General features: G+C 38.8%; 1 protein-coding gene across 1 annotated transcript in view; it reads right to left on the bottom strand.

The window, feature by feature from the left end:
* LOC125154204 (cytochrome b-c1 complex subunit 2, mitochondrial) overlaps window positions 1–20,715 on the bottom strand; it is a 30,793-nt gene extending 10,078 nt beyond the window's left edge. The window contains exons 1-10 of the mRNA XM_047838054.1: window positions 20,558–20,715; window positions 17,305–17,388; window positions 17,058–17,207; window positions 16,615–16,679; window positions 15,054–15,110; window positions 14,702–14,826; window positions 12,785–12,882; window positions 10,157–10,214; window positions 7,527–7,622; window positions 7,000–7,199 (exon numbers count right to left, since the gene is read on the bottom strand). Coding sequence (XP_047694010.1) covers window positions 7,000–7,199; window positions 7,527–7,622; window positions 10,157–10,214; window positions 12,785–12,882; window positions 14,702–14,826; window positions 15,054–15,110; window positions 16,615–16,679; window positions 17,058–17,207; window positions 17,305–17,388; window positions 20,558–20,590 — 966 coding nt within the window. The 5' untranslated portion in view covers window positions 20,591–20,715. The remainder of the gene's footprint in view (window positions 1–6,999; window positions 7,200–7,526; window positions 7,623–10,156; window positions 10,215–12,784; window positions 12,883–14,701; window positions 14,827–15,053; window positions 15,111–16,614; window positions 16,680–17,057; window positions 17,208–17,304; window positions 17,389–20,557) is intronic.
* Window positions 20,716–25,251: the final 4,536 nt, after the last annotated feature.

The raw sequence follows: 25,251 nt of genomic DNA on the forward strand, positions 1-25,251 counted from the left end.
GACTAAAAAAGAGTTATGAGGAACTAAAAAATGCTATATATGAGGTGCAAAATAAAACAGAGGCGGCCATAGCACGGACTGAGGAGGCAAAGGAGAGCATAGGTGAATTAGAAGATAAAATTATGGAAAAAGAGGAAGCTGAGAAAAAGAGATAAAAAAATCCAGGACTGTGAGGGGAGAATTAGAGAACTAAGTGATGCAATTAAACAGAACAATTATCTGTATCATAGGAATTCCAGAAGAAGAAAAGAGAAAGGGGCTGAAGGTGTACTTGAACAAATCATAGCTGAGAACTTCCCTGATCTGGGGAAGGAAACAGACATTGAAATCCAAGAGGCACAGAGAACTCCCTTCAGACGTAACTTGAATTGATCTTCCGCATGACATATCATAGTGAAACTGGCAAAATACAAGGATAAATAGAGAATTCTGAAAGCAGCTAGGGATACAAAAGCCCTAACTTACAAAGGCAGACACGTAAGGGTAGTATCAGACCTATCTACTGAAACTCGGCAGGTCAGAAAGGAATGGCAGGAAATCTTCAATGTGATGAATAGAAAAAAAATATGCAGCCAAGAATCCTTTATCCAGCAAGTCTGTCATTCGGAATAGAAGGAGAGATAAAGGTTTTCCCAAACAAACAAAAACTGAAGGAATTCATCACCACTAAACCAGCCCTACAAGAGATCCTAAGGGGGATTCTGTGAGTGAAATGTTGCAAGGACCACAAAGTACCAGAGACCTCACTACAAGCATAAAACATACAGACATCACAATGACTCTAAACCCATATCTTTCAATAATAACACTGAATGTAAATGTACTAAATGTGCCAACCAAAAGACACAGGGTATCAGAATGGATAAAAAAACAAGACCCATCTATTTGCTGTCTACAAGAGACTCATTTTAGACTTGAGGACACCTTCAGATTGAAAGTGAGGGGATGGAGAACTATCTGTCATGCTACTGGAAGTCAAAAGAAAGCTGGAGTAGACATACTTATATCAAACAAACTAGATTTTAAATTTAAGGCTGTAACAAGAGATGAAGAATGGCATTATATAATAATTACTGGGTCTTTCCATCAGGAAGAGCTAGAAATGTGTATGCACCGAGTACGGGAGCCCCCAAATATATAAAACAATTAATCACAAACATAAGCAACCTTATTGATAAGAATGTGGTAATTGCAGGGGACTTTAATACCCCACTTACAACAATGGATAGATCATCTAGACACAGGATCAATAAAGAAACAAGGACCCTAAATGATACATTGGATCAGATGAACTTGACAGATATATTTAGAATTCTGCATCCCAAAGCAACAGAATATACTTTCTTCTTGAGTGCACATGGAACACTCTCCAAGACAGATCACATACTGGGTCATAAAACAGCCCTTAAGTATAAAAGACTTGACATCATACCATGCACACTTTCAGACCACAATGCTATGAAACTTGAAGTCAACCACAGGAAAAAGTCTGGAAAACTTCCAAAAGCATGGAGATTAAAGAACACCCTACTAAAGAATCAATGGGTCAACCAGGCAATTAGAGAAGACATTAAAAAATATATGCAAACAAATGAAAATGAAAATACAACAATCCAAACGCTTTGGGATGCAGCAAAGGCAGTCCTGAGAGGAAAATACATTGCAATCCAGGCCTATCTCAAGAAACAAGAAAAATCCCAAATACAAAATCTAACAGCACACCTAAAGGAAATAGAAGCAGAACAGCAAAGATACCCCAAACCCAGCACAAGAAGAGAAATAATAAAGATCAGAGCAGAAATAGATAATACAGAATCTAAAAAAAACTGTAGAGCAGATCAATGAAACCAAGAGTTGGTTTTTTGAAAAAATAAACACAATTGATAAACCTCTAACCAGGCTTCTCAAAAAGAAAAGGGAGATGACCCAAATAGATAAAATCATGAATGAAAAAGGAATTATTACAACCAATCCCTCAGAAATACAAGCAATTATCAGGGAATACTATGAAAAATTATATGCCAACAAATTGGACAACCTGGAAGAAATGGACAAATTCCTAAGCACCCACACACTTCCAAAACTCAAACAGGAATAGAAAACTTGAACAGATCCACAATCAGCGAAGAAATTGAATCAGTTATCAAAAATCTCCCAACAAATAAGAGTCCTGGACCAGATGGCTTCCCTGTGGAATTCTACCAGACATTTAAAGCAGAGATAATACCTATCCTTCTCAAGCTGTTCCAAAAAATAGAAAGGGAAGGAAAACTTCCAGACTCATTCTATGAAGCCAGCAGTACTTTGATTCCCAAACCAGACAGAGACCCAGCAAAAAAAGAGAACTATAGACCAATATCCCTAATGAATATGGATGCAAAGATTCTCAATAAGCTACTAGCAAATCGAATTCAACAGCACATAAAAAGAATTATTCACCATGATCAACTGGGATTCATTCCTGGGATGCAGGGCTGGTTCAACATTGGCAAATCTATGTGATACATCACATTAATAAAAGAAAAGAACCATATGATCCTGTCAATCGATGCAGAAAAAGCATTTGACAAAATTCAGCATCCGTTCTTAATAAAACCCCTTGAGAAAGTTGGGATAGAAGGAACATACTTAAAGATCATAAAAACCATTTATGAAAAGCCCACAGCTAATATCTTCCTCAATGGGGAAAAACTGAGAGCTTTCCCCCTGAGATGAGGAACACGACAGGGATGTCCACTCTCACCATGGTGTTTAACATAGTGTTGGAAGTTCTAGCATCAGCAATCAGATGACAAAAGGAAATCAAAGGCATCAAAATTGGCAAAGATGAAGAAGTCAAGCTTTCTTTCACTTTTTGCAGATGACATGATATTACACATGGAAAACCCGATAGACTCCACCAAAAGTCTGCTAGAACTGACACATGAATTCAGCAAAGTCGCAGGGTACAAAATTAATGTAAAGAAATCAGTTGCATTCTTGTACACTAATAATGGAGCAACAGAAAGACAAATAAAGAAACTGATCCCATTCACAATTGCACCAAGCAGCATAAAATACCTAGGAATAAATCTAACCAAAGATGTAAAAGATCTGTATGTTGAAAAATATAGAAAGCTTATGAAGGAAACTGAAGAAGATACAAAGAAATGGAAAAACATTCCGTGCTCATGGCTTGGAAGAATAAATATTGTTAAAATGTCAATACTACCCAAAGCAATCTACACATTCAATGCAATCCCAATAAAAAATGCACCAGCATTCTTCTCGAAGCTAGAACAAGCAATCCTAAAATTTGTATGGAACCACAAAAGACCCCGAATAGCCAAAGTAATATTGAAGAAGACCAAAGCTGGAGGCATCACAATCCCAGACTTTAGCCTCCACTATAAAGCTGTAATCATCAAATCAGCACGGTATTGGCACAAAAACAGACACACAGACCAATGGAATAGAGACTCCAGAATTGGACCCACAAAAGTATGGCCAACTCATCTTTGACAAAGCAGGAAAGAATATCCAATGGAAAAAAGACAGTCTCTTTAACAAACGGTGCTGGGAGAACTGGACAGCCACATGCAGAAGAGTGAAACTAGACCACTTTCTTACACCATTCACAAAAATAAACTCAAAATGGATGAAGGACCTGAATATGAGACATGAAACCATCAAAACCCTAGAGGAGAAAGCAGGAAAAAACCTTTCTGATCTCAGCTGCAGCAATTTCTTACTTGACACATCCCCAAAGGCAAGGGATTAAAAGGAAAAATGAACTATTGGGACCTCATGAAGATAAAAAGCTTCTGCACAGCAAAGGAAACAATCAACAAAACTAAAACGCAACCAACAGAATGGGAAAAGATATTTGCAAATGACATACTGGACAAAGGGCTAGTAAAATCTGTAAAGAACTCACCAAACTCTACACCCGAAAAACAAATAATCCAGTGAAGAAATGGGCAGAAAACATGAATAGACACTTCTCTAAAGAAGACCTCCAGATGGCCAACAGGCACATGAAAAGATGCTCAATGTCGCTCCTCATCAGGGAAATACAAATCAAAACAACACTGAGATATCACCTCATGCAGTCAGAGTGGCTAAAATGAACAAATCAGGGGACTATAGTTGCTGGTGAGGATGTGGAGAAACAGGAACCCTCTTGCACTGTTGGTGGGAATGCAAACTAGTGCAGCCGCTCTGGAAAATAGTGTGGAGGTTCCTAAAAATAGATCTACCCTATGAGCCAGCAATAGCACTGCTAGGAATTTACCCAAGGGATACAGGAGTGCTGATGCATAGGGGCACTTGTACCCCAATGTTTATAGCAGCACTTTCAACAATAGCCAAATTATGGAAAGAGCCTAAATGTCCATCAACTGATGAATGGATAAAGAAGTTGTGGCTTATAAATACAATGGAATACTACCTGGCAATGAGAAAGAATGAAATATGGCCTTTTGTAGCAATGTGGATGGAATTGGACAGTGTTATGCTAAGTGAAATAAGTCATACAGAGAAAGACAGATACCATATGGTTTCACTCTTATGTGGATCCTGAGAAACTTAACAGAAGACCATGGGGGAGGGGAAGGGGAAAAAAAAAGTTAGGGAGGGAGCCAAACCATAAGAGACTATTAAAAACTGAGAATAAACTGAGGGTTGATGGGGGGTAGGAGGGAGGGGAAAGTGGGTGATGGGCATTGAGGAGGGCATCTGTTGGGATGAGCACTGGGTGTTATATGGAAGCCAATTTGACAATAAATTTCATATTAAAAAAAAAAAAAAAGACTTTCAGGTTTCTACAACAGATTCACTCACCCAGATCCCTGTAGATGCAATCTGGAAAGCCACATTTTAAAAATAATTCCAGATGACTCTTATGTATGTTAAAATTTGAGAACCACTGACTTGGCCAATATAAAGAAGAGATAATTTTTTTTTTTTAATTTAAAGTTTATTTTTGAGAGAGAGAGAGCATGGGTGCAAGTGGGGGAAAGGCAGACAGAGAGGTGGGCAGAGAAAATCCCAAGCAGGCTTCACACACATGGCACAGGCTCAAACACTGGGTTCAAACCCACAAACTGTGAGATCATGACCTGAGCCAAAATCAAGAGTCGGACACCAAAGTACTAAGTCACCCAGGCACCACAAGAAGAAATGCTCTTTAATTACCTGAAGTTTAATTACAATTTTGAGACTCTTATTCATACCCCAAATTTCTGGCCAAATGCTGAAGTAGGAATTTCTGTTAAATTATGTCACTGGATTAGAATTAAACTCCAGCCACCCAAAAGCATCATTAACATTCAATGGTGAAGAGTAAGTATGAAGAAAAAAACCCAGAATAGACCATGAATGAGGAGAGATGACATGTAGAAGAAATTTAAAAAGTAGCAGCTATAATTTAATTTAGAACTAATTTAAGATAATGGTTTTCAAACTGTGCTCCAGGGAACACCAAAGGTTTTGTACAGAAGATTCCAAGGCTTTCAATGTCAAGTGGGCATTCAAAAATTTTTTTTAAAGTGAAAATTTTTGTGTTGGGCATTGCAGTTGGGGAACTATATGGGATTAAAAAAAAAAAAAGGTTTAAAAACTATCATTTAAGAGAGAAAAACGCTCTGAAGGCCTGATATACAGGGAAATCATTTTAGATTTCTTTCTGAGTCAACAGGACTGCATATCATAAACTTTGTTCAAATCAAAAGCGTGGTTTATGGCCCACCACACACGCACTTTATATCTGCTTTGTGAATGAGTAGCCTAAAGGAAAACCATGTTGTCCAGGAGATAACAATCAGTGCTCAGAGTCCTGCGTTTCTTTACAGTAAAATTGTGATTCCTGCCTGAATGAGAATCTATAATCTTTAGAGCTTTCACAGGACGTAAAAAGTATATAACCCTGTAAAAACTGTTCATTCTCTGGAGCACTTTCTTCCCTGTGAAGAGCATGTTTCCTGGGCAGCTGTTGTAACTTGGAGCTCCAATAAAACTCTTTCTTACTTTCGGACTCTAAAAGGTTGGTTCATTTCGTGTTGACACCACTGATTTTAATTCCACTCTTAAGTGTCATATGGCCAAAGATTATCTACTTGTGCCATATACTGTTGTAAAATCACGACCAATATTTAGTCCTAAAATTCAATACATTTACTGCTTTTGTTGAAGGTCATGTGGGGTATTGCACTGGGCAAACAAGGGGTGCTCATTACATAACAGTTTGTTGGCTGACATTTTACATTCTCTTGATTTGAAGTATCATTATTTTGAAAGCTTTAGCACTTTGCTCACTGTTATAAAAGGTGTGTTTGAGAGGAACATGGCTTTTCGTTAAAATTAAATGTCATAATTTTTCTATTTTAATCTCAATCTGGAGCGGTGGGTCCATAAACTGTTTCTTAGTGTATATGTTGTACCTTTGGTTGGAAAGTGCAGTGAAATTCACAAAGTAGCCATAAGAACACAAGGGGACAGAAGAAAATCTAGAAAAAAGACTAATTAGAATCTAGGAAAATGTTTAATATCTAGAACTTCAAAGAACTGGGGCACCGGGGTGGCTCAGTTGGTTAAGCATCAGACTTCATTCAGCTCGGGTCATGAACTCATGGTCTGTGAGTTTGAGTCCCCCATCGGGCTCTGTGCTGACTGCTCAGAGCCTGCAGCCTGCTTCGGATTCTGTGTCTCCCTCTGTCTCTGCCCCTCCCCTGTGCGCTCGCGCTCTCTCTCTCTCTCTCTCTTTCAAAAAATAAACATTAAAAAAAAATAAAGGGAACTGAAGTGTGAATCTCTCACTTTTTAAGCATTTACTTCTTTCCACACTAGAATATAATTGAAAAGACAGTAAGTTTTTAGTTAGATCCTCTAAGGAACTAAACTCAAGCCTGGCTATCTCTTCAACTTTACAAAGATTTTATTTGAAGAGCAGATTAACAGGACTACATCATACACACTGACCCTTTAAAAACAAAAGGAGAGATACTGACTATTCAGACTCACATCAAATGGCTGGTGAACTCCCTTGGCAACGGCCTGGTACAGAGAGCTGGTAGCATTGCTGCCCCTCTTGACGTGTGGTCCAGCACCAAGGACATACTGGAGAACACTAAATGCATTTGCTTCTGCACTTCCTATTGTAGCACTTTCTGCTACAAGGGCAGCATGGACGAGGCTGTCTCCGTTCTGCTCTCGGATTTCACCTGGTGCCATGTAAGGAGAGAGTGACGAAGAAAGGGGCTTGTTTCCCACAGGTTTTATTCTGTATTCTCTACAACACAGTATTAACTCACTGAAATTAAACTTTCCTGTGGCCTGGTGCTCTTAGCATGTCATTCTGCTCTCCCCACAGCGCGCACGCACACATACACAACACGTTTAATACACAACTCCCAACCAATCTATTCCCTTCCTTCCACACGGAGTCTGTTTGGTGGTAAGTAATCAGGCCTATCCCACACCAATATGCTATTCTGATGTGGAACATCCTTCTGATAAATTAGTCCTAACAGAACAAAATGCTTACTTACCTCCACGATATCTGGCCTTTGTACTAGGTAAACCAAGCCCACCCCTCATGTTGAGAAACTGTTCAGCAACTTGCTTTAGAACAGGATGACTCACACCTATTTCAACAGAAACAAAACCAAGATAGAACCATCATTTCTAAAACACAATTGTAAAATACCTCTTTTAAATACATGATTGTACAATTCAAGTTTTTATAGAAAAAAACAGTAAAGAAAACAAGAGTACGCTCCCAAAATGCTACCCTCCCTGAGATGCCACTTATACTTTACTATATACTCATCTAGAACTTTTTACTACACATATATGAATATTATCATTTTCCTTTTTTTTAAATGGTGTTACTCTATTTATATTATTTCTAACTTGTCTTTTGTAATTTAGATCTAAGTGAGTGGTTTACAGCAAACATTTAATGGTTATAAAGAATTCCATTTAATGGATGTACCACCATTTATTTAATCAATCCCTTTTTGATGGACTGTTTCCAATAGTTGGCTATTAAAACAATATTGCAGGGGCGCCTGTGTGGCTCAGTCGGTTGGGCGTCCAACTTCAGCTCAGGTCATGATCTCCTGGCTTGTGAGTTTGAGCCCCATGTTGGGCTCTGTGCTGACAGCTCAGAGCCTGGAGCCTGCTTCTGATTCTGTCTCCCTCTCTCTCTGCTCCTCCCCTGTTCACTTTCTCCCTCTCTCAAAAATGAATAAACATTAAAAAAAAAACTTTTTAAAAACAATATTGCATTGTGCATCAAAGAACACTTTCAAGAGAGTGAAAAGAACCCACAGAATGGGGAAGAATGTTTGCAAATCACATATCTGATAAGGATTTAGTATCCAGAATATACAAAGACTCTTACAACTCAACGATAAAAAAAACCAAACAGCCCAACTAAAAAATGGGCAGAGGACCTGAATATGTATTTCCCCAAAGAAGATATACAAATGGCCCAAAAGCACAAAATCAGATGTTCAATGTGCTTGGTCATTAGGGAGATGCAAAACAAAACCACAATGAGACACCACTTCACACGCACAAGGACGGTCATAATCAAAAAGACAGATAATAATAAGTGTTGGTGAGAAAGTGTAGTTATTGGAACCCTTGTGCACTTGTTGGTGGAAACACTAAAATGGTTCAACTGCCACAGAAAACAGTCTGGCAGTTCCTCAGACGGTTAAACACTTACCATATGTCTTGGCAATTTTACTTCTAATAATATACCCCAAAGAATTAAAAACAGGCATATAACAAAAACTTATACATGAATATTTATATTTACAATAGCCAAAAGGTGAAAACAACTCAAATGTCCAAGTGATGAATGGATGAACAAAAAGTGATAATAGAATATTTTTTAGCTAGAAGAGGGAATGGAACATTGGTACATTGCAATAAGGATGGACTTTGAGAACACTATGTTAACTGAAAAAAAGCCAGCTACAAAAGGCTACATATTATGAGATTTTATTTATATGAAATGTCCAGACAAGTCAATTCTACAGAGACAGGAAGTAGATTAGCAGTTGTCAAAGGCGAGGAAGTAGAACAGGGGAGTGACTGCTAATAAATATAGCCTCTCTTGGGGATAATGACAATGTTCTGAAATTATGCAATGTTAATAGTCATAGTACTCTCTGAATATAATAAACCCCATGGAATCATACGCTTTAAAAAGGTGGATTTTATGGTATGTGAATGATACCTCTATTAAAGTGTTATTTATAAAACAAATGAACAAAAAACCCAATATTGCAAATAATATCCTTGTGCAACTGTTTTGTAAACTTAACCAACTGTTTTTGTATGATAAATGCTTAAAAATAAAATTGTTGGGTCTAAAGCTGTCAACATTTAGAATTTTAATATATTTAAAGAGACCTCCAAAAATGGACCAGTTTATGCTTCCACCAACAATTTTTAAGAGTGCCTATTTCTCCATACCTTGGTTAATACTGGGTGGTGTCAATCTTTTAATTTTTGCCAATGTCATGGGTTAGAAGCTTTTAACTACTAGTGAGGCTATTTTTTTTACAATAATTGGCCATACACACATATATACAAACATTTTCCCCATGACTTGTTTGTTCGTGCCCTTTGCCTATTTTCAATTATATTATACATCTTTAAAAACAAAAACAAAAATACTTTTAAAGCTCTTTGCTCAGAGACATTTGTCCTTTGTCAAAGATTTTTCAAATACTGTAATTTTTTTTACATAAATGTTGAATTCTGCTTTCTAAAACAAAACAACCTGAGAATTAAAATCCCATCACATAGTGCCTGAGGACTGTAAACATAAACAGAGGACTGAGTTATCAAATTTCATTCAATCATGTGCTCACATAATTAGTTACTGTTCTTTTAAAAAAAATTTTTGTTTTAATATTTATTTATTTTTGAGAAAGAGAGACAGAGTGCGAGTGGGGGAGAAATAGAGAGACACAGAATCTGAAGCAGGCTCCAGGGTCCGAGCTATGAGCACAAAGCCCAATGCGGGGCTGGAACTCATGAACCACGAGATCATGACCTGAGCTGAAGTCAGACGCTCAACCGACTGAGCCACCCAGGCGCCCCAATTAGTTACTGTTCTTAAGGAAACAAACTGACCTGCAAGCAATTCCCAACTTACCAAGTCCGATCAAAGCCATTCTCGCACTTGTAAAATGGTTCTGCACATAGTTATGTAACTGAGGAAGTTAAAAACATTTATGAGGTTATATAGGTAGAAATACAAAACACTAACAATTAAAACTGCAGCGCAAGAGAAAATAAAAACTCAGGCTTAAAGGCTGCTGTAGTGAACTAGACTACCTAGTGCTGAATTATACAGATTTAATTTTTTTTTAATATGGATTTAATTTTTAAAACTATTGCTGAAATTCAGAACTAGAACTTAACACGATGATGGTTACAGAACTATGAACATAATGAAAACTACTGAACTGTGCACTTTAAGTAGGTGAACTATACATTACATGAATTATATCTCAATAAATCTGTACTGAAAAAAAGGAATTAAAAAAGGCCTGAAAAAATCAGAGCACACACTGGCTTGAACTTGAAAAAAAATGAGACTAAGTTTATGATTTTTATTATAAGATGATTTTAGCAGATGTGCATCAGATTTCTTTTGTTTCTTTATAGACAGTAATAAGGTACCACTAACATTCTACCGTAGGGCTAACAGTTATATCACCATATCCCTCCTATATCCTTCACACTCATCTTTGAAGGGTTCCTTGTCAGGAGATTACAGTCTATATCAGGGTTTCCAACCTGGATAACAAAATTAGCTGGAGCTTAAAAAACAAAAACAAACACTGTCACTGTCTCTGACCCCCACCCCATTCCTAGGCCCACTCTACAAACTGATATACTAGATTCAATGTGGAATCAGAATCTTGATTTAAAACCAACCAACCATCTGCCCATCCAATGAATCCCCAGGTGATCTGAGATCAGTGAGATTTGCGAATCACTGGTTTATATTATTTAGACCTAACATACAAAAGTAGGGCTAAAACATACTCTCAACAGGCCCACTATTGCTCCCAAGGGACTGAAAATTGGCTCCTGGGGGCAAGAAAAACATTTTACTCCTTTCATATATAGAATACAAATATATATATGTATACATATATAAACACAGAGTGTATCTAGGATATTAAAAATTCTGGGTATAAGAAATTGGCTAAAAAAAGTTCCCTGGGAATGGGTCATAATGTTAAAAATCACTAGGCTAAGGTAATGAGACTGAATCAAGTTACCACAATTTATGCCCTAAAGCCAATGGTGCTTAAATCTCTGGAATCACCCTGGAAAGTCATATATATGTATTTTTTCTACTGAATGCTGCCATTGCTCAAGGTAGTCTACCACCAATTTCTTTAGGATTTCCTTTAAGGACACAATTAAAAATGCTAATAATTTTGAGATAACCATGGTTAACATCTTGCCCAGGAGACAGACAGACAGACACACACACACACACACACACACACACACACACACACACTTTATTTTCTAAAATTGGGACCCTACGGTATATCCTATTTGTAAATTGTCTTTTCTTCACTTGATAATATGCTATGGAATTTTTCCGTATCAATATTTTTGGATGACTGAATAAGTCCATTCTACAGATAACTAAGTGAGTTATTCAGTCCCAGAAAGTTGGGTATTTAACTTGTGTCTCATTTTTCACAATTATAAGCAATCTTACAGTTGACATTCTTGTAGATGTTTTGCTCTATATATTCTTTTAGTTATCTTAATAATATATTTTCACATGGGTGAAATTGATTTCTGAAAAATTTCAAAACTCACTGACGGCCAGTCTTATGAAAAATGCTTAGCATTTAAGTTGGATCATATCAGTTATAATTTTTTTTTAAAGTGCCATATGAATGGGAGGCATTAAACTGTTGATTGATAAGTGGATGGTTTTCTAACCAGGAGAAAAAAGAGTAAAGGGATAGAATATACAATTCAGTTTGCTCTAGTGGCTAACCAGAAATGAAAGAATAAAACCTTAATTTCCAAGTTATATATACTTTGCGAGTAATAGTTCCCAATTCTTCTCTTTCTTTTGCAAATTTTTCTCTTAATATCTTTTGATAAAAAAAATTTGGGGGGGGGGATGGAATAGGAAATTAAGATTATATATGCATATCTACACTTGCAGGTTTGATACTCAAGGTTTCAGTTTCACATTTTAGAAGTGAAGTTTTAGGTTATACATAAGGCTGTGACATGTGGCAAGTCTGTACTGCCAGCAAAGTGAGGCCAGTGTGCTGGAGGAGGCGAATGAGCTAGTAAGCAGGCTAACGAGGGATGGGAAGTGATACGGGTTCATTCCTATCTGCCTATTCAGAGGAGTTAAAGAAGACTTTTGGTCACAAGATTACTAAATTTAACATTTAAATACTGCTTTAAAAAGACACATATAAACAGAGAAAGGTCTAGAGGAAAATATATCTAGGCAGTAACATTCAGTGACTTTAGGTATGTGAAATGTTTTCTTTTTTACTTGTTCTGGATTTTTCTGAAATTCATATATTCCTTTTGTGATTCAAAACTTTAAGTTAAAAGCTGTAAAAATTGTTCAGATAGAATTTTAGTTAAAAAGCCAAGCTGATGGAAAAAAAAAAAGCCAGGAGGTGAATTTTTTAAATTTGAAGATGAAAAGAAAAATTAACAAACCTGAAATGGCAGTGAAAAGCAGCACACTGTAAAAGGTAATGTGTTTTATCAGTACCTCATCTGGTGTCACTTTTCCAATCCTATAATCAGGGCAATACAGGGAATTAGCCAAGGCATTTCGGTAAGCTGCAGCATGCAAATTTTCAATGACACCTGTAAAATAAGTAAAGAAGCACTTGTGGAAATACAATTCAAATAAAGTCAACATTTTCAGAACCTGGAAAGCAATGAGACTACAATTTTGGTCACCTTATGGCATTGAAGTGTTAAGATTAAGGCTTGAATTTTAAAATTCTGCCAGTTGAATGTGCTGAGAAAAGCAAGAAATTACGTGAAAGCAGCTTCTACATCACGGGGTCCACCTGATCACTTCTCTCATCTACCTGGTATCGTCTGGAAACTATAATGGTCTGGGTTTCAGCAAGTCTGAATTGAGTTATAGCTCTGCTACCAACATGCCATGTGATCTTGGATAAGTCATTTACCTGAATTTTACTCCGAGGCTAAGTAATGAGGAGTTGTCAGGTTAAAAAGAGGTATGAAAGTGCCAGTGTTAAGTCATCTTACTAGCTCTCGGAGGTCAAACTGCACTCCTCACTGGTGACTGGCACTGTTCTTACTTTCCTGCTTCAGTCAGGGTCTTTGAGGTATGTCCCTTTCATTTGCTCATTATTTGGGCAATTTCTCTATGCCAGGCACTGTGTTAGGTGCTGGAAATAGAGACATGAGTAAGACACAATGCCTGCCCTCAAAATGTTGAGAGGAAAAACTGTGAAAGCATGATGAAGCTGATGTCAGCAGGATGTGAAAAAAGCAGCAGGGGCACAAGGGAAGGGCAGTGGGAATCAGGAAGGAGCACCAGAAGTAAAATCCAGGATGAGTCTTACATAAAGAGTAGGTGTTTCCCAGGAGAATGATTAGGGAGTGGCATTTCAGGCAGAGAAAACAGACAAAAGCATCCAGTAGGATAACAGATTCAAAGGGGAAATGCAGTTGGGAGGGGAAGAAGATAGAACAAAAAGCGATGGAGGTAGGCAGGGGTCAGATGGTGAAAGTTATCACACATGCTAAGTTGAAGAGTTTGAACTTTATGCAACAGAGACTGAGAAGCCTTTAAACGGTTTTCATGAAGGATCGCTTGATGGCAATGTGGGAGATGGATGAAGATGTAGACCTGGGGGCAGACACCAGCCAGGAGACAGCAATAACTGTTCAGATAGAAAGGATGAAGGCTGGAACCTCACTGCTAACAGCAGGGAAGAAATAGAAAATTGTAGAAAAGATGACTTACAGGCCATCTATTTCTTTGGTGGAGGCCCAGAGTAATGAAGACCATACTCCTTTGTAAAACAGTATCACTAACATAGTATTAGCTAACATAAACCAAGCTCTCATACGTTCCAGACACTGACAGGCCTGCGTTCTAAGTGAAGCGCATCCCATGCTGAGCCCCTGCAGCTGGTCACCTGCTTAGACCCGAGTGGTCCACCTGCATGCTTCTGCTCCTGCCGAACCTGTGTGACTTCCAAGAGTCGGTGCTGCTTGTTTATGTATTTGTTTTGCTAGTCACACTTGTTGACAGTTATCATATAAACACAAAATACGAACACCAAAAAAGTTAAAAAAAAAAAAATCAGTTGCTTCCTTTGGAAACATCTAGTAAAGGTGAGTTGCCTAAGCAATAATAGCAGCACCAATTATGAACCGTTGCTCGGTTTGGTGTAAGCAAACTACTGAAAAAACACTGGATTCTAAATACTAAAACAGGGATTCTATAATTAATTTACATACCATCAAAGATGAAAAATAATCAACATAAATGTTTAGAAACAAAAGAACACAGTTAAGAAACTAGACAAATTTTGGAAAAGTTATTTATAAACTCAAGCAGAAGAAAATTTCAACAGCAATTTTTTTCCTCAAAAACCCAGTATCTTAGAAGCAACTGAATGTGATCTGAAAATATACTTACGAGCCTGTGGATTCTGAAAAGCCACAGCTTTGTCAATCCTTAGCTGAGACTGAAGGTCAGCTACTTCCCAACGACGAAATTCTGGGGCTGTGGTGACATTGAGCAGGAACTCCATTAGAATATCACTATAGAAGACATCAAGGTAAGAGTTTCAGGTCAAAAATTTAAAACCAAAGTCCATTCTACATAAATGTAATGCTCTCTATATTAAGTTTTAGGCCTTGTGGTAAGCATAGCGTTCTATAGTTTGTGACCAAAATCAGAGGTCATAACGCCACATTAAAAAGGACAAGAACTGAGCAGCTTAGGATTTCTTTAAAAGCAGATGGCCTCAGCACATGCAGATACTTACACATCATCTCGCAGACATTCCACAGTGTAGGCCATGTTTTCCCTGGTTGAAGTCACACTGAATCAGAAATAAATTACAATGAATTATCTAAATCAGAAAAATAAGGCTTCCTTATATCTTTGTTAAATCAACAAATTCCTCTGGAAAACTTATTCTGAAGTGTAAAAGCACACATATTCGTCAACTAAAGCTTGAAATATTTTAAAAAGTCTTTAAAGGGAGGAAATCTTGACATGTTACACATGGATGCACCTTGAAGACATTAAACTACGTGAAATCAGAAATCAGAAAGAATATCATGATTCTGCTTTCAGGAGGAACCTAGAGAACTCTAAACCATACAACATAGAATGGTCACTGTAAGGGGTGGCCAAAGACAGAAGGAGAGTTAGTGTTTAATAGCTAGAGAGTTTCAGTTGGGGAACAAAAAAAACATCCTGGAGATGTATAGTAGTGATGGTTTCCTAAAGCCACTTCATGCCAAAGACCTGTACACTTAAAGCAGTAAATTTTATGTATATTTTACCCTAACTAAAAAAAAAAATGGCAATTAAAGTTGAAGATCTCTTTGTACCCTTCTCTGGCTAACTCTTTCACTCCCTCTTTCCCACTCTAGAGACAAACACAATGGTAAGCACTATGTATTGTTTTTAAAACGATACCTTAAATATCTGTTGTTTCTCCACAAAACATTTAACTAGAATAATCTAGTTCATTCCTTAACTGCTGTATACTAGTCCCATATCACCATATACTTTATTTATCCATTTCCCTGAAGATGGCATTTAGATTGTTTCCAGTCTTTGTGCATGTGGATTAAAAACTTAGACTGTAAGGTATCTCATTTTCAGTATTACTAGATATTTGTTGATTCTTTCCTAAGTACTTGTATCAGTTTATTCCACTAACTGTAGAAGAGATTCTCTCTCTTAACACTGCCAACACCTTTTATAAATCTGACAGGTAACGGCATGACACTGTCAATTATAAGTAAAGATCAGTGTTTCTGGCTTCCTACTCTGGGAATAGACTATTCCTATCCTTTGTCCGTCCATTTCCTATTTTGCTTGTCCTCTCCTAATTTGTAGTTCTTTATTTTTCCAAATAATCATTTCCGTGTTTATGTTGCAAATATTTACTGCCAGTTACTTGAATTTTTACTTTAAGTCATAAAGATGTTTTACATTTTGATGTTGTCAAATTGATTAGCCTTCTTCTTGTGTCTTCACAAATCCTTAATCACCTTGATAAGATAGAAAAGTTCTCTTACAGTTGAGTATTTTCTGGTGTTCTCATCATTTCTTACTACTTATTTAAAAAAAAAATTTTTTTTTTTAACGTTTATTTATTTTTGAGACAGAGAGAGACAGAGCATGAACAGGGGAGGGGCAGAGAGAGAGGGAGACACAGAATCTGAAACAGGCTCCAGGCTCTGAGCTGTCAGCACAAAGCCTGACGCGGGGCTCAAACTCATGGACCGTGAGTCATGACCTGAGCCGAAGTCAGACGCTTAACTGACCAAGCCACCAGGTGCCCCTCTTATTACTTATTTTTAACATACCTTAATTTACCACCAACTGCTTCAATTCCACGGGTTATCTTGAAAGATGAAGCTCCTTTTGTAGTCTGGAAAAAGAAACAACAACCGTATTTAGTAATTTTTTACTGCCAAACATCACACTGTATCACAATCTAATGTCTGATTGTCATTAGACTCAAAAAGAACTTTACCTAAATAGCAGATCCTTTTAAAGTCTGCCAAAAGTACACTATAGTGTTTCTTTTCTTTTTTGTTTTACTTATGTATTTTTTTAAGTAGGCTTCACACCTAGCACAGAGCCCAACGTGGGGCTTGAACTCACAACTGAGATGAAGACCTGAGCTGAGATCAAGGGTTGGATGCTTAATCAACTGAGCCACCCAAGTGCTACCACTATACTTCTTTTCTTTAAGACCATGATACTATAGCATTTCTGAACAAAGTGAGGCAGTAAAGACGCTTACCAAACTGGATGCAAGACGAAGCAAATGAGAGGTTCCTAAGTTGTTGGAGTCCTCATATCTACTGCCTGCTTTAATGAACAAACCAATTCTTGATGCAGGAGCATAGTTTTCCAGAGAAGCAATCACTAAGCCATTTGGTAACTTGGTAAACTGTATTTAAAATAAAGTAAGATGTGATCAATGTTTTCATATTACCAAAGACAGTAAGGCATGTATGGGTTTCAATGAGCAACTCAGTGGGACTAACCTCAAGGTCCTGAGGAAGTGGAGGCACTCCTGCAGGGGCAGCTGTGGTCTTCACTTTGGGAGCAACTTTCAGGGAATAAAACCTCTAAACACAAAAAAGACAGGTTACCCAGATTTCTTTCAAGAACAATGTCTTATATTCTGGTGTGCCCAAGGAACAGGTGTCCAGTGATAAAATAACTTCATGGGAAGATTTGGCTGATTAACTTAGTATTACTGTCTCTTAAATCTCTATTTGTGTAGAGCCTGAAGGAATACCTAATTCTACGTGCTCATTTTTTTTAAATAAATTTTTTCACATTTATTTATTTTTGAGAGCGACAGAGCATAAGCAGGGGAGGGGCAGAGATAGAGGGAGACACAGAATCCAAAGCAGGCTCCAGGCTCTGCACTGTCAGCACAGAGCCTGATGCGGGGCTCAAACCCACTAGCTGTGAGATCATGACCGGAGCCGAAGTTGGATGCTTAACTGAATGAGCTACCCAGGCACCCCAATGCTCATTTTTTAAAATGTAAAGAACTACTGTATTTTCTTTTCCCTTTTAGCCATCTTTTTTCTTATAACCATCCTATTAAAGCTTCAGGTGGTTCTTCCTGGCTCTAATGCTTTGGAATTTTTTGAAAAGGTGTGGGACTGCCACATCCATTTTATTGATGTCAGCATTACTGTTTTCCTTATCTGCTCAGAGAATCTCATTTTAGCCTACTTCCCAAGGGAAGTGACTTCATCTCCATGATCATTTTAGTAACCTTTAAAAAAGAGTATACCAAGGAAAATTCCTCCAAGCCCCCGATATTTTCCACAGTATCTTTACTGTCTTGCGTGCTACAGTAGGACCACACAACGAAGGGTTTTATTACTTTGCCTAATATAAATTTTGATCATCCTGCAATTAACAATAGCTTCAGCTACAGCAGATTGTCAGTTTATTATATGCAGCCACTGGAAAGGTAAAAGGGTCCTCTTAAATGCTGGATAATGGATCCAAAATGCATAACTTTATTGTTTGTTTTTTTTTTTTTGTCAAATGATATACACTGCTATAATATTCATCCTTAGGTTCCTGAGGTTATCAGCAGAGATGTTATCCCAAAACCAAATGCACATACTGCTGGAGTTTCCTGAGGACTCCCATCAGAGGCTGCAATGCCCCTCCTCTATGATGTCCTGAAGGGCTGTTATATATTCAACATCAGGGCTGTACTAAGTTGGTTCCTAGTTTTCACTTGTTATTAGTACTTTTTAATTATAAATTACAATGAGCTTTGTTTTACTATCAATTTCGTTTGCTGGGTGTGGTACGTTTAATTCTACTTGTGATTTTGGTTTTCGATTTTCATAGCTGTTCAAGTATGAATAATCTATAGTTCCACTGTTAAGGGAGATTTAGGTGCTTTTCCCTCAAGAAACAGCTTTGTTGATTATGTACCGTCCTTAATTGGTCCCATTCAAATCAGTTGCAAAGAATTATCCTCGTAATTGTCATGCAATTACTAGATTATGTTAATACCCAAATATGTATAAACTTATTCTTCTGTAAAGTAAGTGATATAATTGGGAACATTAATTGTTTTCAAGTTTACTACAATTTGTTTACATTAGTCCTCTCCAGTTCTGTTACCTTTGAGTACTTTCATCTACTGGAAAGTGGGGATGGATGGAATGGAGGAGATTTTGGGGTGTTTTGCTAGTTTAACTAGGCTGCTCTCAGAGTTGTTAATTACTGGTTTGTCTAGGTGTGCCAGGAAGGGTAATTTAGGTGATATTGTAGTCTAAATGGCAGCCCTTTATATATCCACAGTATACCTATTTAAACATTAGGCACAGGGAAACTCCATTCCGTTTTTCTTCACCACTCTCTAGCAGGTTACTAAGTTATCTAGTAACCAGATTCTACCGGCATCTTGGGCTAATTTTTTGTTGTGGGGGAATGTTTTCGCGCACTGTAGGAATTTAGCAGCACTTCTGGCCTCTAGATGCCAGGTACGTTCCCCCAAAGGGTATTATAACCAAAAATGTATGCAGATACTACCAAGTATTCCCTGGCAGCAAACCTTGCCCGCCTGAGGTTTTTTTTTTTTTTTTTTTAAACGTTTATTTATTATTGAGAGACAGAGAGACACAGAGCATGAGCAGGGGAGGGGCCGAGAGATGGAGAGACACAGAATCTGAAGCAGGCTCCAGGCTCTGAGCCGTCAGCACAGAGCCCTACGCGGGGCTCCAACTCACGGACGAGAGATCATGACCTGAGCCAAACTGGGTGCTTAACCGACTGAGCCACCCAGGGGCCCCGCCCACCTGAGATTTTTTTTCTTTTTTTTAAATTTTTTTTAACGTTTATTTATTTTTGAGACAGAGAGAGACAGAGCATGAACGGGGGAGGGGCAGAGAGAGAGGGAGACACAGAATTGGAAGCAGGCTCCAGGCTCTGAGCCATCAGCCCAGAGCCCGACGCGGGGCTCGAACTCACGGACCGCGAGATCGTGACCTGAGCTGAAGTCAGAGGCTTAACCGACTGAGCCACCCAGGCGCCCCTGAGATTTTTAAAAGTGTTCCTCACTTCCCCTGATGATAACCTCCACTCCACAGTGATAGCACGCTGACATTTGAGGAGTCTTCCCCAAGTGACGACTGTTTTGTCTGGGTTGAATGAGAAGTCTTAAGTGGCTCCCGAGGGCTGACCCTGAGCTCCTCCTAGAATTCTCTAACATCAAGAAAAACACGTTATACTGCTGGGGCACCGTAATAAGTTTCAGGCACAGTGATAAGCACTGTACGGCAAATTTGCTTATTTTTTCCTTAACATTTTACTCATAAGCTCAACTTAACCGTTGGGGAAACTGATGCTCCGTGATACACTAAGAAGCAGGGGCCGGGGCTGACAGGGTAAGGGTGGAGGGCTAGGTACTCGCCGGCCTCCTTGCCCCCCAGGACTCGCTGTCTCCTCCCGCACGCCAAGTGCAGCAGTGACCTTCAGAGGTCTCTCCACCGAGTCACTTCACCTCCACTCTCAAGCTCTTTCCCTCTCCTTTTCAGGTTTTCCGGCGTTAGGTCTCTTCTGCTCGTAGCACGAGCTGGGCCTCCAATGCGCGACCCACTCAGCTTGCAGCCCACTTGGCCCGCAGAATTCGGCTGAAGGGCAGACGGAAGCCCAAGGCCCCGAAACTCCAAACCAAGCACCACCGGCCCGTATCACCTGACATGCTGACAAACTGCTCCCCAACCTTTCCCCAAGCCCACCGGCTGTGCTCACCGAAAAAGACCCGGCTCTGCTTAGCAGCTTCATGGCTCAAGATTGCTCTAATCCACGGTCGCAGCCGGTTAAAGGAAAGCAAGATGGTGGCCGACGACGGAGTTTCCCAGCTTCCCCCGCGACACTCTTTTCCCACGCTTTCTACGTAAGAGGACTCTCTATGCGGACAGCACTCTACTGCTCCCCGGAGGAGGTTGGGCCAGTCCAATTACTCTAAGACGCAGGATAGGCAGACGCATAATTTTGTAAGTAAATAATCAGAAGATTACTTATGTTACCACTTTTTGGGTTCTAGTCCTGGCCCAGATATCCACTCTGTAATCCTGTTCTACGTCTACGACATCCCATCACAAACCTCCCCCCCCCCGCACTTTGGATTCTCCCGATCCGGATTGTCCAATGAGAGAGCCCCCTTTCCCGGGATCCCACCCGCGGTCTCTGGATTTACCCTTGCTCTTGCGCTCCCGCACTTTTCTGCTCTCTTTCGGCCGGCTTTCGGAGAGACTTTCGTTATCTATTTGCTTTTTTGCAGAGACGGGCTTCGAGTCCGGACGTGACTGTCTCTTGCTTGGCAAAGTCCTCATTAGATCATTAGCTTTCTGAGAATAGAGGTCTTGTCCAATGAACTTGCTGCTCTAACTCCCAGAACAGGCGGGGGATACAAATGGGCTGAGTCCTGAAACCGAGGCAGTCCTCACAATTAAGGTCTCTGCTTTCATGAAATTTATATTCTAGGCCGAGGCTACGTAGAAAACAAAAATTTAACTACACTTTTCGTATGCGAAAAATTAAAATGTTTTGAATAGCAGGGCTGTGTGTTGGGGGTACTTCTGAGCTGAAACCTGCATACTAGGGAGTCCTGTGACTATCCAGGGGAAGAAAGTTCACCCCTCTTCAATGAGTATTAACTCATGACTCATGAAGTCACCTTCCATGGCTGTGCTAAAGATTGAGACGTGGTCCCCTGTCCTTCAGGAACTTACAGTCTCGTACTGTGCTATCGTAGCACGGTTGGGGGAAAACAACATTAACACCATTTAGAGTTAGAAATGCAGAATCTACATACTGAATCAATCTGCATTTTACAAGAATTGCACATTGAAATTTCAGAAGGGCTGGTGGTGCTTTAGACATTTACAAGGCATAGACGAACTTATGTCTAACTCTTTGGTCTGTAGCTAACTGGCTTCACGCCTACAACTGTCTAACAGGATTTCAGGTGACACCTGGTCATTAAGAATCTGATGCAGGAGTGGAGGGATGCCATGTGGAAGGAACTTTCATCACTCATAGCTTTGTCTTTCCCTGGTTACAGTTATTAATAACCCGTTTATTTGTTCAGAGGTCCAGTTCCTTGTCTGGAGCCCAAGAATGATTTGAGAGAACCTAGGTTATATTTCTGCTCAACTCCAGTTTAACATTAAGAGGTCGAAGAGAGCGAAAAGCATATATGCTGGCATCCAGCTCTTTAAGGATATCAAAAGGGAATTTTCAAGTCATTTTTTGTACAATGTAGCTGTTCAAATTAGCATACAATCATTTTCTTTATAAATAAAAATTTTCAACTTTCAAAAAATTAATCTAAGTCAAGGGTAAATGGGCATCTATTGTACTATTCCCTCAGCTTTTCTTTACATTTGAAATTTTTCAAAAAGTGGAAAATTATTTTTGGAATATTTATGTCAAACATTCTAATTTCTTCTATGTGCAGTGGCAATAAAATTTACTTGGGGACATGGAAAAAAAAAGTATCTGATGCAAACCCAATTTCTGTGCTTTCAGGGGGCACCCCTAACTCAGTCCATACCACACAGGAGAGTGACCCAAAGTGTGGGAGACTTAACACTATAGCGGTGCACGAGATAATTTTAAGTTTATAAATGAATATTGTTCCATTTCAACAGTTGTACATTTATTTTGGAAACTGATTATGGCAAGCAATACTAGTAATGAGTTTCCTCTTTAAATACATTATAAGAGAGTAAAAGTAGGTTTAAACAACATTGAGTAAATTAACTACTGGTAATAGTTATGGCAAAAATCATGAAAGTGCTATACCAATGAGTGAAATTGGGGAAACATTGCTCTGATCAAGTCACCCACCTGTTTAAAATTTTTCAATGATTCCCCATGTTTTTCAAGATAAAGTTCAAATTCATTAACATGGAATATAAACCTCTATTTCCAGTGCTTTTTAAGCATTACCCCCCAAATTAGCTGCACCCCTGAGAGTCCAGTCATTGGAATTTCATTCAACAGTTCAGGTTAGGTGGGACACACACACACACACACACACACACACACACACACACGCATACACACACCTATTTAGAATGTTCCCTTGTAATAAATATCACCCACACCTCAAAATTTAACTGTGACCCAAACAAAAAATTGTTAATATGCGGTAGGAATTGAAATATAATTCATGATATCACCTACATAAATAATATAATTCTAAGTTTATTCATATTTTGTACCACCGCAAATTTCCTATTGTTATACACTACAAAGTAGGACTGCCATCTTGTGGACAGATCTACCACTTCCACATCATATCAGTGTCCTACCCAATTCATTGACTGTTGCTTATGAGGGGAGGAAGGGTGTGTGTAACTGAGATGGGATACCATTGTTAACATGTGTGGTATTGGTAGGTAGTGTACATTTTCCACCTCATGCTTTTCTTCAGCTCCCAACCAGTTGTATAGCTAATTACATAATTATAGTGCTGGGGGAGGCTGGATCCTTGAGCTCCAATTCTCATTTTGCGTTGTCACTCCCTATACCTTTTGAATAATTAATGCTTGGAGGAGTAAGCCCCCCAAATGGAGGGAAGTAGTAAAAGAGTTGAGAATTGAAGACACAGAAAGAGAAAGCGGGTGACCAAGAGGATAAGAAATAAAGGAGAAAAAAGGGAGGGAAGAAGAGTGTTCTTTATCTAGATGAGGCTCCAGATTCCCTACATCTCCTTACTCATTACTTTTTAAATGTATTTTTAAAACCTCTTTTCCTCTTTTATAATGCCCATGGCCCAGACTAGCATAAAAACAAGGGTGTAGGTGACAGAAGACCTTGAAATTTCTCCAGGTTGCCTTACCAGCTCATGTCAGATTTCTGCCACAACTCTCGAATTTTACTGCAGAAGAAAATGAGGTCCTTGAAATTGTTTCTGCATAGGAGACACTGCAAGCCCTGGGAGAGGAAAGGAATAAGAAGATGGAAAACCAGAGGAGTACATTGCTGGAAAGCTTTGTTAGTTTTCTTAATATGGAGTCAAATCTGACCCGTGGAGCCCAACTTCCTGCCTTGAGCTGGAGTTGGGCGGGTGGGGAGGAACATCATAAGGTAGGAGGCTATGGGGAGGCAAAATAGACTCTAGGAACATGGTTTGATCTTGTACTTGGGAACATCATCTTGCCATATTAGAGCCAGAGGCATTAATCATGGCTCCTCCTAATCCATAATTTTGATTGTTGGCATTTCCTTCCCTGTTCCTCTCAGAATCCTACCCAAGCAAATAGCACTATAGCCTGGAGTTTATTCTCCCTTCTGGGAACTTTGCTGCCTTGTATTGATAATTGGTTGTTTATTCATGTTTCATTTTCCTTAACTAGATTAAAGAAAAAAACATTATTGGCATTTTCAGACAAATAGAAGTTAAAGGGATAGCACAATGAACTCCCATTTACCTATTGCCCATTTTCAACCAGAATCAACATTTTACCTTTCTTTGATTTTAAGCTCCTTAATGGAGAGAACTATGACTCATAAATGTTTAAGGTAGCTACCAATCATAACTGGGGAGGGGGATGGTTATGTAAAAAATTTTTAAATATGGAATGCTTCACTAATTTGTAGATCATCCCTAAGCAGGGGCCAAGGGCATGGTTATTTTTGACACCTCACTTTAGTGGTCAAGATCTGAAGTCAAAGCTGCTCTAGGTAATGTTTAATTCTCCCACTTTCTCTTGGATCCATGCATTTTATTAAACAGAAACATACAGCCCTTTTGTCTTAAAAACTCTGCTTTTCACATTTCTCTTAGTTGTATGTGGGATCCATGTAAGTGCTACGCGCCTTCTTGGTTGATGTCAGATGTGAAAGGGAGAATCCAAGGGAGATCACTTGTGTCATAAGATTGCAAAGACAAGGAAGGAAGGAACCTCAGGATTCACACCTTACTGAGAAAGAATATTCTGGAGTCAGCCTAGATGCCAGTGCTGTATTCTTATGATGTCCAGTTTCGACCTCATGATATCAAAAAACGTGAAATTCTGCAAGCAAGGTAGGCTGATCTATCTTCTCTGAAATTATTTTATGACTCAGGTAGCCCAAACTACTTTAGCAAGGAGGCCTTGACACTGGTAAGTTTGGGAAAGGAGAATATGTTTGTCATCTCTTCGGTATGGCTTTAGTGGAAGTCTTATTTGAGTGGTGACATCACTAAAGATATGTTGTTACCTGCTACTAATTCCCAAGAATAAAAATGACTTCTTAGGTGTTAAAATTGCAAGCCTTAACTTGTGAATCCCCTGGAAGCCTGCCCATTTTTTGCCCCAGAGCCAAATACATATCAGAATTAGGTGGAGTACTAGTTAAAATGCAGATTCCTGGGTTCTCCACCACTCTGACTGAATCAGACTCTACAGGGTTTGGAATCTAGGAGTTTTCATTTAAAATTTTTTAAAAAA

This window comes from Prionailurus viverrinus, chromosome E3 (assembly GCF_022837055.1).
Source record: "Prionailurus viverrinus isolate Anna chromosome E3, UM_Priviv_1.0, whole genome shotgun sequence".
NCBI lineage: Eukaryota > Metazoa > Chordata > Mammalia > Carnivora > Felidae > Prionailurus > Prionailurus viverrinus.